General features: G+C 44.2%; 9 protein-coding genes across 9 annotated transcripts; 5 read left to right on the top strand and 4 right to left on the bottom strand.

Moving 5' to 3' along the window:
• Positions 1-5: 5 nt before the first annotated feature.
• On the bottom strand, positions 6-2,379 carry V1516DRAFT_677365 (NOL1/NOP2/sun family-domain-containing protein). Its single transcript, XM_066922575.1, has 2 exons — positions 1,929-2,379; positions 6-1,879 (listed from the first exon to the last, which is right to left on the bottom strand). Exons 1-2 carry the CDS (start codon positions 2,235-2,237, stop codon positions 314-316), a joined length of 1,875 nt encoding a protein of 624 aa, XP_066776914.1. The 5' UTR covers positions 2,238-2,379; the 3' UTR covers positions 6-313.
• A 60-nt stretch (positions 2,380-2,439) lies between these two features.
• On the top strand, positions 2,440-2,970 carry V1516DRAFT_677364 (uncharacterized protein). The gene is made up of 3 exons (XM_066922574.1): positions 2,440-2,584; positions 2,633-2,723; positions 2,774-2,970. Exons 1-3 carry the CDS (start codon positions 2,547-2,549, stop codon positions 2,924-2,926), a joined length of 282 nt encoding a protein of 93 aa, XP_066776913.1. The 5' UTR covers positions 2,440-2,546; the 3' UTR covers positions 2,927-2,970.
• Positions 2,860-3,925, bottom strand: V1516DRAFT_677362 (actin-related protein 2/3 complex subunit 3). The gene is made up of 4 exons (XM_066922573.1): positions 3,793-3,925; positions 3,692-3,737; positions 3,204-3,634; positions 2,860-3,144 (listed from the first exon to the last, which is right to left on the bottom strand). Exons 1-4 carry the CDS (start codon positions 3,796-3,798, stop codon positions 3,085-3,087), a joined length of 543 nt encoding a protein of 180 aa, XP_066776912.1. The 5' UTR covers positions 3,799-3,925; the 3' UTR covers positions 2,860-3,084.
• A 78-nt stretch (positions 3,926-4,003) lies between these two features.
• Positions 4,004-5,652, top strand: V1516DRAFT_677356 (cyclophilin-like protein). Its single transcript, XM_066922572.1, has one exon. The coding sequence runs from the start codon at positions 4,069-4,071 to the stop codon at positions 5,554-5,556; it is 1,488 nt and encodes a 495-aa protein (XP_066776911.1). The 5' UTR covers positions 4,004-4,068; the 3' UTR covers positions 5,557-5,652.
• V1516DRAFT_677354 (inorganic phosphate transporter Pho88) lies at positions 5,579-6,598 on the bottom strand. Its single transcript, XM_066922571.1, has 3 exons — positions 6,323-6,598; positions 6,083-6,204; positions 5,579-6,029 (listed from the first exon to the last, which is right to left on the bottom strand). The coding sequence occupies exons 1-3, from the start codon at positions 6,495-6,497 to the stop codon at positions 5,754-5,756; spliced, it is 573 nt and encodes a 190-aa protein (XP_066776910.1). The 5' UTR covers positions 6,498-6,598; the 3' UTR covers positions 5,579-5,753.
• A 100-nt stretch (positions 6,599-6,698) lies between these two features.
• Positions 6,699-8,395, top strand: V1516DRAFT_677353 (Striatin family-domain-containing protein). The gene is made up of 4 exons (XM_066922570.1): positions 6,699-7,006; positions 7,082-7,164; positions 7,243-7,346; positions 7,418-8,395. The coding sequence occupies exons 1-4, from the start codon at positions 6,952-6,954 to the stop codon at positions 8,295-8,297; spliced, it is 1,122 nt and encodes a 373-aa protein (XP_066776909.1). The 5' UTR covers positions 6,699-6,951; the 3' UTR covers positions 8,298-8,395.
• On the bottom strand, positions 8,109-9,333 carry V1516DRAFT_677351 (PIG-P-domain-containing protein). Its single transcript, XM_066922569.1, has 2 exons — positions 9,253-9,333; positions 8,109-9,203 (listed from the first exon to the last, which is right to left on the bottom strand). The coding sequence occupies exon 2, from the start codon at positions 9,068-9,070 to the stop codon at positions 8,393-8,395; it is 678 nt and encodes a 225-aa protein (XP_066776908.1). The 5' UTR covers positions 9,071-9,203; positions 9,253-9,333; the 3' UTR covers positions 8,109-8,392.
• Positions 9,229-11,225, top strand: V1516DRAFT_677348 (uncharacterized protein). Its single transcript, XM_066922568.1, has one exon. It carries the CDS (start codon positions 9,335-9,337, stop codon positions 11,033-11,035), a length of 1,701 nt encoding a protein of 566 aa, XP_066776907.1. The 5' UTR covers positions 9,229-9,334; the 3' UTR covers positions 11,036-11,225.
• V1516DRAFT_428760 (glutathione synthase) lies at positions 11,200-13,079 on the top strand. Its single transcript, XM_066919022.1, has 2 exons — positions 11,200-11,699; positions 11,755-13,079. Exons 1-2 carry the CDS (start codon positions 11,398-11,400, stop codon positions 12,944-12,946), a joined length of 1,494 nt encoding a protein of 497 aa, XP_066776906.1. The 5' UTR covers positions 11,200-11,397; the 3' UTR covers positions 12,947-13,079.
• Positions 13,080-13,160: the final 81 nt, after the last annotated feature.

Below are 13,160 nucleotides of genomic sequence, written 5' to 3'. Positions count from 1 at the left end.
TTGTATCTCTCTTTTGCATATTTGGTCGTTAATTTTGCTTTTATTCACAAGCTTGGCTCACAAGCTAGAGTCATGTTTCAGAATGAGAATTGATTTCGGTTTCCTGAAGATTTCAGGGAGAAATGTTGTTTTCAATGGAAAGGCTTGTAGTTCAAAAGTCGATTTTATTGTATTATAGGAAACAATGGAATTAGAGAAGCTGCGCCAGAAGCTTTAAGGAAATTTTATAGAAGTGTAATAGTTATTAGACCTGAACCAAAAAATATAGTAACAATGAGTGAATAAGCAGACAAACTTTTTGAAACAAATATAATCATTCGGCGTCATCAAGCGAAAGTTCCTTGCCTTGCTTGTTCAGTTTGCCATTTGAAGATGATGCCTTTTGATCCTCGGCTTTCTTAACAACCTTGATTTTTTTAAATTTAGCAACGAAAAATCCGTCGACGTTATAAGTGTGCGGATAATATCTTTTGGTGAGGCTTAATTTCGAATTGAAAGTCTTGCCTCTGAAGGAAGTGAAGCCGGGGACACCGAACTCGAGTCCTGTATCTACCAGCTTTACATTTGGCCGTTTGCGGAGCGCATAATCGACCACGGCTTCGTTTTCGTCGACGGTGACGGAGCAAGTAGAGTATACGATATATCCGCCAGTTTTAGAGGCGGCATCGACGGAGTCGATAGCTGCAAGGAGAAGCTGCTTTTGTAAAAATGGAAGGTTGATGAAGTCCTTCTCGTTTCGTGAGGTCTTCACAGAAGCATCCTTAGCAATGACGCCAGTACCGGAACAAGGTGCATCAAGCAAGACGCGATCAAAGCCACCCATGACACGAGGAAATTCTTTTGCGTCGTAGTTGCAGACGACAGTATTTGTGCATCCAAGCCTATGGATGTTGGCGATGAGACTCTTGGTTCGAGCCTTGTTGGAATCGTTGGCGAACACGCAACCTGTGTTTTTCATCAACGCAGCAAGATACGTTGTCTTCCCACCGGGTGCAGCTGCCATGTCAAGTACACGTTCGTTTTCTTGTGGAGCCAGTGCAATGCAAGGCAAAAACGAAGACGCTGCTTGGATGATGTAATGGCCCGCTAAATACTCTGGAGTTGCACCAATAGGCACCTGCGAGTCGAAGATCTGAAGCCCGACTTTGGTCCAGTTTCCAATAGGCTTGAGATTGACTCCTCGGTTAACAAGAGCTTGGGCAAGATTCCGACGCCGGGTCTTTAAAGTATTCGTCCGAATCGTCACAGGTCGTGGAACTTCGTTAGCTTCAAAAAACTCAAAAGCTTCTCGAGGGGAAAAGAGGTCAAACAGTTTACCGGCAAGAAACTCTGTGTACCCGTAATAGTTTGCAATATCTGCAATCAACTGCTGGACGTATTCGGCACGGGATCTGCCCTTTTCAGCGAATTTGCTGAAATCGTCTAGAACGTTAAGGATTTCTTGGATCCTGATCCGAGAGGTTTGGATATCGCCAGGATTTTTCAGAAGGGAGCCTTCTTCATCTTCAACTGAAGGCAAAATTGAGTTGATTTTAGGGTCGGAGTTGATGTTATCTTCGTCTTCGTCAGATTCTAGTGCAAGATTTCTGAATTCGTCGTCGTCCTGATCGTTGTCGTCGCTGTTCATCTCATCATCTTCAAATTCTTCCACATCTATTTCAACCTTATCATCCTCCTCGTCTTGGTCAATATTAAATTCATCTCCCATGTCATCTTCTTCGCTTTCATCCTCTTCGTCCGGACCTTTAAAAGCCTTGGCCAAGCCTTGCTGGTTAGCAGCTTCCAGCAGATTTTCATCGTCCTCATCATCACTAAACATTGCCTTTCCAGTCTCCTCTTCCTCTGCCGAATCATACACCTCATCATCTTCTCCATTGCTCTATTTCAGGTTAATATCCAATTATAAACAATAGCTAAAACCAGCGTACCTCCTCGTCTGACGAATTCTGATCTCCCTCATCCTCACTACCAAACGAATAAAAGTCATCCTCTTCGACTTTTTGCTCCGTCACGACCGAGACGGACTGATTGCTATTTTTTCTGTTCATAGACTCGATGATAGGGGTTTTTGAGTCACTTTTCCGCTTCTTGAGCCCATCTCTGTCCTGATTCTTTTCCGCTGACCGTCGCTTCTTACTTGGATCTAGAATCCCCTGCTTGAACTCGTCCAGTGTCGGCACCGAGCCCTGCTTTGTTCTCGCTTTCCGACCAAGCTTAGGACGTGCCGTTCTGACCATTTATCTCCGTTTGTATGTTTGTTCTAGTTACTTTGTTCAGTAGCCGATAGTCAACCAAAAACACGTTGTCAGTTCGAATTTCTGGAACCTAAGCTGCAAAAAATTTGGAACATTGGGACAAAAAGTTTTGGAACTCCCAAGCTGTACGATTGAGCCTGCGCTCCTGGTTGTTGGTTGGTCTTGTGAATTTGATAATTTTCAAGCAATTATTGCCTTAGTATTTTTGCTGCAGCAGTATATTAGAGATACTTAATTAGCATATCTAGACCTGAAATATTTGAAACAACGAGATCCAAAGTAAGGAGCAAAATGCCGCAAGGTTCCATGAAAATTACAAAGCCAAAAGTGTAAGTACAGACAGTCAGATCCGAAACAATATTCTCATAAGACAACAGTCCGTCAAAACCTAGTGGACAGAAAAAAGCTGCCAAGCGAATAATTGCACCGAAAAAGGGATTGACTGCAACATCGACAAAGCTGGCAAAGGTACTGTAATAGTATTAGTCTTCGTCGAATTGTACTAAGACATTGTTTAGAAACACTCTGGCGCGATAGCGGTCAATACGGAAAAATTGCTGTCGTCCAGAGTAGGGCATTTAGAATTACTCAAAGGCTCGCGTCGAGAAATTGCAAAGAAGGATGCATTGAAGGCTGCTAAAGAACGGATTGGGAAATTGAAATCAAAGTGAGTAAAGCGACAGAGAAATATCTACAAATGCTTTATAATAAAAAGGAAATTCAATAACCATATAGCAGGTAATACAATACATTTCTAATTATAGTCGGCAATAGGGCGTTCACATCTAACCCTCAACATCATACATAAACTCGACCACTATAATCAAACTCATGCAGAACTAGAAAGGGATTTGTTCATAAACCGTCTTCGAGTAAATGCCAACCAATACTAAATGAAATTAATTCTCCGCTTTGAAAACTAAATATTGAGAAAAACCAATAACATACCTTGCTGGGAACGTCTCCATTCGCATAGACCCGGTCGATCAATCGAACAGCCAGCTCCTGTCGAAACTGCGAAAGATATCCACGCAACATGTCCGCCTCCGCTCGGTCACGAGGAGCAGCATACAAACTATTGAGCGGAAATCCAGGATCACCAGGAATGGAGAAATGCTCAAGTGCAAACGTGTTTAAAATTCGGCCTGCCTCTGTGCGGTCAGCCTTGCCAGCTTTCGACGAAATGGCGGATAAACAGTCGGTGATAAATAAGATTCCGTAGATCAACGTGCGATCAGCTGGTCCTTTGATTTCAAAGTTGCGGAAAAAAGAATTTGCTCGGAACAGGTCGAGAACCTCATCAATGATGTCGTAGTCTTCCGAGGTGGGATACGCCGGTCCACGGAACTTCGTGCGCAAAGGCATCACGGCAAAGTTTCCTAACGAACGTCAGAGTTAAATTCATTATTTGCCAAAAAACCGAATTCAGATCTTACCAATTAGTCTCGTGTCTGGATCGGCCAGAAATGTCGAATGATAGACCTGCAACAGATGTTAATCCTGGACTGGACAGGGATGACTTTCAAGTATGACCTACTGGCATTGTTGTGTGTGAGAAAACAATGGTAGAAGAAAATCAAAAACTAGTCAAATCAATAGATTCACGGTCAAAATGAGTCTGATTACGACGCCTGAGTCTGATTGTCTCAGGTTTAGACCAATTTAAAAAGCGAACATATCAATAATAACTCTCCTCCTTCTGGGCGGCGCTGGTTTGGTCGTTGTTTCTCCCGACAGTGTCGCTTCCAAATTGGCCTGATTCAGTCTTATTTTTCAGATTCTAAGTAAAATACTTAAAAATAGAAATACGTTCATGTCCTCTGCCTTGGAACCGCCGACCACTGCAAAGGTCGTGTTACACACTACCAAAGGTCCAATAGAAATTGAACTCTGGGCCAAAGAGACGCCGAAAGCGTGTCGCAACTTTCTCCAGCATTGTCTCGATGGATACTACGATAACAATCTGTTCCACCGCGTCGTTCCTGGGTTTCTCGTTCAAACCGGAGATCCCACTGGTACAGGACACGGTGGTGTCAGTATTTATCACGACGAAAATGGCGCCGGAACAGGAGGATTTCCTTCTGAGTATCACTCCAGGCTGCGATTCAATAGACGCGGACTACTGGGCAATGCAGAGGCGGAGAATCTGAATGATAACTCGCAATTTTTCATTACTCTGGATGCGACGCCAGAGCTGCAACGGAAGAATACTTTGTTTGGCCGAGTCATGGGTGATACGATATATAACGTACTCAAGATTGGCGAGTCGGAACTCGACAGAGACGACAGGCCGTTATATCCTGCGAAAATTATGCGCACAGAAATTTTAGTGAATTATTTTTCAGACATGGTTAGCCATGCGCAACCGACAATAGCCGAAGATTCGACAAATAAAAAAACAAGCGCAAAGCACAAGAAAAGAAAAACTCGGCCGAAAATTAAAATGTCATTTGGAGACGAGGCCGAGGAGGACTTGGCGGTGCTGCCCAAATTCAAAATGAAATCGGCTCATGAGATTCTTAATGATTCACGACTATCCAATGCAATACCCCAAACTCCACCGGAGAAGAAACAAATTGATTTGAAGCCAGTGACTCCTCTTCGATTGCCTTTTACTACCAAGCAGTCAACAGAACAGACAGCAGTCCAGCCATCGAACGCTTTACATTCCAACGAGTCGAAGTTAGAATCAAGAGTCAGTGAGACAGCTAAAAAGGAAGATCAAACTGAATCGTTCGATCAAGTTGCAGAGAAGCCGTCCGAGTTCGATAAGATCAACGCTGAAATCGAGGCCATGAAAGAATCTCTAAAACGACGTCACGAACGCACTGAATCAGAGCCTAGCAACATAAAGAAGACGAAACGCATATCTGCTCTTGAGCTTGAGCGTGAGAAATATCTGGAAAGCAAAACTGCTCTAGTGGGCCGCCGAAAATTCCATAAACGAACCAAAGCCGATAGAGAACTAGAAACGCTGGCCCTGCTAAGTAAATTCACAGATAAACTGCACGCTGCGACGGCTCCACCGATTCCCTCAAAATCTGTAAAACGAGGGCTCTCCAGTTCTGAGATCTCCGTCGATGAAAGCTTATGCGAACTTCATAACCTACCTCATTGTGAATCCTGCATGTATTATGACCGTCTAAGTGAAGGAGAGGATGATACATTGGATACCATCATGACACATACATTTACAGATCCTCTTTCACGACGACGGAGAACAGCGGAGTTCGAGGAAACTTTGGTCACAGTTCCACCACCGCCTCCACCGCCTCGTCGGCATCGAAGGCGACAGGAATGAAAAAGATATACGATATACGATATACTATGTACTATATAATGTATTAACGAGCGCGGCCGATTGAACGATAGCATAAGAGAACAATTTCACAGACAACTATTTTATGTAAATTAAAAACAAAGTGCGGTGTGAGCACAAGAGAGGTTAATATGCAGTATTCCAGAATATAGTAGCAATCGCCTATAGGAATTATTCAATTATTCATCCTTGACTCCACCCGAACCGCTCTTCTCAGCTTGACTGATAGCCTTCTTATCAGTCTCGACATTTCCAGAAGACGGATTGAAAAGACTGGGAGCAGCCTTGAACGGACGCTTGAGGTCGCCGGAAGCTGCTTTGCCTAGAACATGGATCTGAACAATTTTCTGCTCAAACAAACTCTTGATGGGTAAGATGGACTGGAGTACAAGTGGATTTGTATAACCCATCTTAAAGTGCATAAAAACAAGAATGGCAATACCAAAGAAAGACGACTGGCCAAAAAGTTAGAATAACCAAAGGTGAGCAAAACAGCAAGAATACATACACGCATAGCAGAAGACACCTGGTTGTTATCGTACTCCTTGACAGTAGTGGTAATTAATTTCTTTTCAGTCGAACCTTGACCAAAAGGCGAACTGGGCTCAACATATTTAAGAGTAGTCAGGTCTAGAAACATTAGTACTGTTGTAGAGGATGAAGACAAATATATGGCTTGCCACCGAGATAGCAACCTCGAAAAAAAGGGCACCAGCCTGACGCCCATCACTACCAGTAAGTAACGTACCATTTTTCTTATTAATCTTAAACATCGTAAAGAAATAAACCGCAAATATAATAACATTGCTGAGAAGATACGCACAACGAGCGTAAAAAACAACCATAGGGTCCTCGAACGGGATTTTTTTGGCCAGCTGCATGAGACCAAACATGAGCACCATATTACTAATTGCGGGATTCATTCTGATGACAGATGATGAGACAAGAATATTATACAGTTGTCTGCTAAAATTGGTCGGATAAAATTGTCTGTAGATGACCTAAGAAAACAAACCAATTTTGTGGGAGATTGGTGAAAGATATGTCATGTCTATAATATTGCCAGAACAATCGCTTGCGAAGTGGCTGTGTCAGCACAGTACTTTGTACCGAAGTCTGACTTGTGCTGTATTCATACTCGGTTCCAAACCAGCTCAGAACCGGTCCAACACCTGGAACGGGGTGTCCTCACACAATCCTCAATCGCGATCTACGGGAAAGCCAGGGCTGTTAAGAAATTACAACTGTAGAAACCTCAAGCCGACCAAATCAAACAAGAATACAGATTAATATTTAAGTCAAGCTAGGACTAGTCAATAGCGTTGATTTTCCTGGTTTTGATTTGGCGGCTCAGTCTCTGCTGTCTATTATTCTGTGATGTCTGCGGTTAACGGGGGTGGGCCTGTGGCCCAGCAGGATTATACTCTGCAAGGTAGGCACCTATTGCTATTCCGGATGAATGGAGATTATGATACTTCCAAGATCAGCAATAACAATTTCTTGATAGGTGTTATGAGATTTTTGCAGACCGAATGGCAGAAGAACGAGCGGAGTCGGATTCAGTGGGAAATTGAGCGAGCGGAGATGAAGGTGTGTCTATAGTCTTGTGCTTTTATAGTTAATATTCAAGGCACAAGGTTCCGTACTAATGCTGACATTGGATGCTAGGCTCGAATAGCACGACTGGAGGGTGAAAAACGCGGATCAGAGCAATTACTAGAAACCTATGTTAAGCGTATAGCGATGTTGGAACGCGCTCTCGAAACACAGAGGTATATAAACTTTGGACCTGTTTGACAGGGAATTTTTATTTCTATGCTAGTCTAACGCGTCTATCTTCCAGATCAGAATCTCGCTCGACCTCGGAGGCCCCAATGTCACCTGCAGATTCTGATGAGCCTATCGAATCTGGTGATAATGCCCAGTCCAATATAGAGATCAAACTGGAAGCTGCAGTCCCGGTCGACTTCGAGCCCGAGATTTTCGATCCGGACAACCAGGCGCTGATTGAGGCTTCTGACAAAAAAAGAACACGAGCGCGGGAAAATTTGGAAAAATGTCTACAGGAAGTTGCGTATTTACTGGTGTTCGCAGATTCGATCCCTCTGCCATTGCCTTCCCAGACTGATCCGGGCTTAATGTCGATTGCGCAGGCGACCAAACAACACGCTAATTTACAGCATCAGCAACAACCACAACAGCCACCGCAATATCATTTACAGCAACAACGATCGATTATTCCTACTTCAAACCCTGCTATAAATCCAACGCTAACCCCAACGACAAATTCGATGGGATCCCCAATGACGAATGGATGTACACAGTCGGTACCAACCAATGATTCAGGGCCAACTGAAGATCCAGCTCCGATGAATGGTGTTTATCCAAAACCGACACTTCCCCCCAGTGCCGAACCTCGGTTTCCAGAGCATTCTCAACTTACTCGGATGCATAATGTCACCTCAGAGCTGGGACACATAGTCATAAGCGAAGGCGAGGTCAATGACGACGAAGCAGATGTAATCAATGCGATATCGACTGACCCATCATCTCAAATTATTCTCGCAAACGAAGGCTTTGAAGATGCACCTGTTTCAGTATCCATGGAAACCACAGAAAAGTCAGCCACAGGTATGGACAAAGAACCTAATACCGACCTGACTGAACGGGATGCCCCCGAGCTGGATGAGACTGGTCCTCCGCCACCTCATTACGAAAGTTAAATATAGGCATTACTTTAGTATCATTTATCATGCTTTATGTAAATATTTTAGAATTCAATGGGTCTATTATACAATGTTATACAAGAATGTGCTCGCTATCTAGTTTCGCTACGTCCGTTTAGTGATAGTTCTCCTGCTCTCTGCCGAGGTGCATACAGCACAAAGTTGACCGACTCGAGCGGGATATCCCAGACGCCGTCAGAACCTTTCCATAAATACGAATCATCATCCGATACAACAGCATACTCGTCGGTGATTGTGCATAGCTGGTTGAGATCAGATGTCAACATCTCAGTATTATAAGTCAATAGAGCAGCGTAGATATAGACGATGAACATGACTAGGAACGCCGGAACTGCAAGTGCCCACCATCGACTCGGATAGTAGTAAATTTTCAAGCTATGTAGTACGCTTTGCGGCAGAATTGCCCATACAATATACAACAGAAAAGCGATGGTGGACGATACGTAGAGTGCAAACCCAAAATACTCGCGTTCCGGAGGAACTGCGTCGCCGCCAACCGTGACGTCGGACTGCTTAGCAAGTTTGTCGCCAGCAGGAATATCAGTCTCTGAATCTGACACCGTCGAGGTTGACCTAGTCAATGATATCCGAGGTGAGGATCGACCTGAAGTGAAGAGTGAAAATGCGTTGTTCGCTGGTTTCAGTGGTGTTGGCGGATGGTTGTAGAACGGCGGTTGAAACTGGCGCAGATTGTCTTTCATCGACTCCAAATTGAGCGACGACGCTGCTGATTTGCTGCGTTTCATCATCTTTCCTCAGTGTATGATGACTGTAATCGTTATTGACTATCGTGTCTGTTTAGTTCGCAAAGCGTATGGTTTACCTTTGACATGCGGAGAACTTAATGGATCTTTACTGCCTTCTCCAGACACATTGGGACATCTGGGACAAGATTATTCGGCTGTTAGGCAAATCAATTCTATTGAACTACCTGACTTGTTTTGTTTTTCTGGGCCAATTCTTTTTCCTCCGCTGGTCACTTGTTCACATTATCTTTGAGCGAATGCTCATATATGTCAATGACCAGTCCTCAGAATACGGACTTACCTTTGGCTGGAACATGGACCGAACCCGATGTCGACCATGTCGGAACGTCCCAATCACGAATTCCGGTCAGCGATCTAACCAAGCCTGTGGAAGAAACCGTGGGTGGTGTTGACTTATCGCAAAAGGACTCATTTAATTCGCAAGATGGTTTGCAGGATTCCACAGGTACCGAGCTCCTCGAGACAGACCAGGCCGATGGGAAGCAGCCCGATGATACTTCTTCAATAGTGCCCGATTCGGATAGCCGTCCAGCAGATCCAGCTTCCGTATCGTCTCAGAAAACTACGTCTTCCCAGATTCGGGGAATTCCACCAGTCGAAGAGAGCTCGTTTAATATGAAGAAAATTAAGTGGCTCGATCCGCAACGCCAATCTAGACAGGATTCCATAATTTTACAGAATGAAAACGGACCTTGTCCGCTGATTGCGCTTGTCAACACTCTGATTCTCTCTACTTCGAAAACGGTGCAAACACCGCTGTCGCAGCTCTCGACGCGCGATGAGATTAACGCTAGCTATCTCATTGATTTGTTGGCCGAATTACTGCTAACTAAAGACATCACTGGTGCTGCTGGCGATGACATTACCAGCGTCTTATCCCTGCTACCATCGCTTCACACGGGACTGAATGTGAATCCAAGGTTCGACGGCACATTCGAACCTTCCCCTGAATTGGCCTTATTTAGAGTCTTCGATGTTGATCTTGTTCATGGCTGGATTTCTGACCCTGATAATCGATACTTTGACAAAGCGGTTAACTCGGCTATGTCGTATGAAGGTTCGCAGAGTCTACTAATTCAGGCGTCAGAGGTTACTTCCAAACTGGGTACCCAGGCTTCTTTGACTGCCGAAGAGTTAGAGGTTGTTGAAAATGCACGGATCATTGAGATTTTTCTGGAGCGCACAGCGACTCAGATGACTGCATTTGGGATCAAGTTCTTAAATGAGTTGTTATCGCCTGGCTCTTTTGCAGTTTTGTTTCGAAATGACCATTTTTCAACTGTGTACAAACATCCAGATACTAAACAACTATTTATGCTTGTCACCGACGCCGGATTTGCTCAGCATTCCGCTATTGTCTGGGAAAGTTTGAATGATGTATCGGGATCTGCGAGCTTGTTCTTTAATGGACTCGGGGTTCCTGCTAAGCTGAGTGGATCCGTTGGAGATGACCAGCTCGCTATTGCAAACTCCCTGGCTGAGGCGAGTACAATCTCTTGTCATAACGACGTTTCAGTGTCGACTTCGCAGACAGCAAAAACAGATAATACTGATTCAGATACATACTATTCTACCCCCGATCTCGACCATGCACTTGCAATGGAGCTTCAGAGCGCGGAAGATGCTGCATATGCTCGACAGCAACAGGAAGCCGAAGACCGCGCCGAGCGACGACGACGAGAACGAGCGACTAAAGCTGCAGCAACAAATACAAGAGTAGCCGGTAGCTCCAAGAATAATCGAGGTGCTCATGGAGCTCCCCGATCAGGGAACCGGGCAAATACCAGTCTCTACGGGCCATACGGTCAAGAAGCCACAAATTTACTTACTGAGATGCAGGGGTCTTCTTCAACCAGAAATGCTTCTGTTACTGTTAGAGATAAACGAGCAGCTACCGCCAGCAGGAAAGAGAAGGAAAAGGAAAAGGAAAAGTGCAGGATCATGTAGATTGTTTTTGTAGTTTTTGTGAATTTATTGGACCAGATTGGATAATGCTTGATTGTATTGGACTAAACTGATTCAATTATCATTCCTAATGTCACAAATTCTATTGCATAGCATTATATTTACCCTATCATTTCGCACGAGTTCATATTTTTATTTGAATTTTTATTCAAATTTCAAAATTTGTTTTTAATTCGTAATCTGTTCGGTATTTGGCCGTTATAGGAAGGAATCCCGAGATGCCTGCGGCGACCGATGACGATAGTAAGATGCTTAGTGAGGATTCTTGCTAATCAATTCTTTTGGTCGCCTGCGATATCCAGCGATTTAGCCAGCCCAATTCTGAATATCAAACCCCAATTGAAATGTCTCAGCTTCTTTGTGGGAAGACGTACCCTCCAAAGTTATCTCCAGACGAAACAGCGAGTTTATCTGTTGCCTTGCGCGATTGGGCGCTCTCGCATGGTCTGGTTATTCGAGCGCATCCTACTTCTGTTTCCACGACAACTGACGCGGATATACTTGCTACTCATGTTCCACTGACATTGTTTCCCTCACCATTCCCAAAAGCACTGTTTGAAGAAGCTCGAGAACTTCAGCTCGAGTTTCAGAACTTATACGCTCGAGTCGCAGATGATATGGATTTTTTGGCTGCCATCACAGAAAAGTAATGTAGTTTCGAGAATTTTACTACCCAAGCTCTTTATCTAACGGAGCTCTAGATTGGCCGGTGTTGACGAATTTATGCACGGCCTTTGGAAATTACATCTTGAAGTCTCTGCGGAAACTGGGGGAGTTCCAGTTCAACCTTTGACTCTTGGTGTTTTCCGTTCGGATTATCTTCTACATGCACCCTCTCCTGACGAGCCCATCTCTCTTCGCCAGGTCGAGCTGAATACAATATCAGCGTCTTTCATGGGTCTTTCATCGCGTGCTGCAGATGCGCACAATTTTCTTCGCAAAGCGGGCCACTATCCTGAAGTTAGTGACATTCCCGTAACTGCTGAAACTAATCCGGTCAATCCTGCGTCAACCGGAATTGCTCGAGGATTAGCTTTAGCTCATAAAGCATATGGTGTAGCTAATGCAGTCGTTTTGTTTGTAGTCCAGCCTACTGAGCGTAATGCTTTTGATCAGCGCTGGTTGGAGTATTTGTTGCTGCAAAACCACTCAATACGAGTTTTACGGGCAACGCTTGCTGATATTGCCGCTAACGCTGTCCTGGATAGATCAACACATATGCTAATGTTTAAGGGTCAGCGTGTTTCGGTTGTCTATTATAGATGCGGTTATACACCCGACGATTATCCTACTCCAGATACTTGGGAAGCTCGCAAGACCATGGAACTTTCGGACGCAATTAAATGTCCGAGCATAGCGACACACTTCGCGGGTGCCAAAAAAATCCAACAAGTCTTAGTTGAAGAATCCATTCTTGCAAAATATTGTCCTGATGTTGAACTCCGTGCCCGCATACGTGCTACATTTGCTGATATTTTACCACTCGACGACTCACCACTTGGTGAAAAAGCCCGGCAGCTCATCAGAAGTTGTCCTGAGAAATATGTGCTGAAACCACAACGCGAAGGCGGAGGGAATAATGTCTATCGCGAAAAGATTCCTGAATTTTTGGCTTCCTTGCCAGATGAGAGTTATTGGAACGGTTATATTCTAATGGAGCTAATCGAGCCTCCTATCGATATCACGAACTCGATTATGCGTCTGGGTGAGATCCGCCAAGGACCAGTAGTTTCTGAGTTAGGCGTGTATGGTTGTGTATTATGGGATACTACGTCATCCACTGTCCTGGAAAACTTTGAGGCAGGATGGTTACTGCGGACCAAGTTTACGGACTCAGACGAAGGCGGCGTCGCTGCTGGATTTGGTAGCATCGATAGTGTTTTATTGGTTTAATAGCATTTGATTTACTTGATTAAAATTATTTTGGATTCTCCTAAGAATTTGACCGTATCCTGGTTATTGCTTGTTGTTGACTGCCGCACCGAAACCTCTTACTCGGCCCGTATTGTCCGACAAGGGTAAATAAATATGTTATTTTTCATGTGAAGTTATACAGCACTAAAAACCTGATGTCAGTTTTTTGCTGAAACTTTAGTGATTTGTACGT

Source organism: Lipomyces oligophaga (genome assembly GCF_038497815.1).
Source record: "Lipomyces oligophaga strain CBS 7107 unplaced genomic scaffold V1516scaffold_5, whole genome shotgun sequence".
NCBI classification, from domain to species: domain Eukaryota; kingdom Fungi; phylum Ascomycota; class Lipomycetes; order Lipomycetales; family Lipomycetaceae; genus Lipomyces; species [Lipomyces] oligophaga.
The sequence above is the reverse complement of the archived record's forward strand: the minus strand, read 5'-3'. Positions and strand labels throughout refer to the sequence as shown.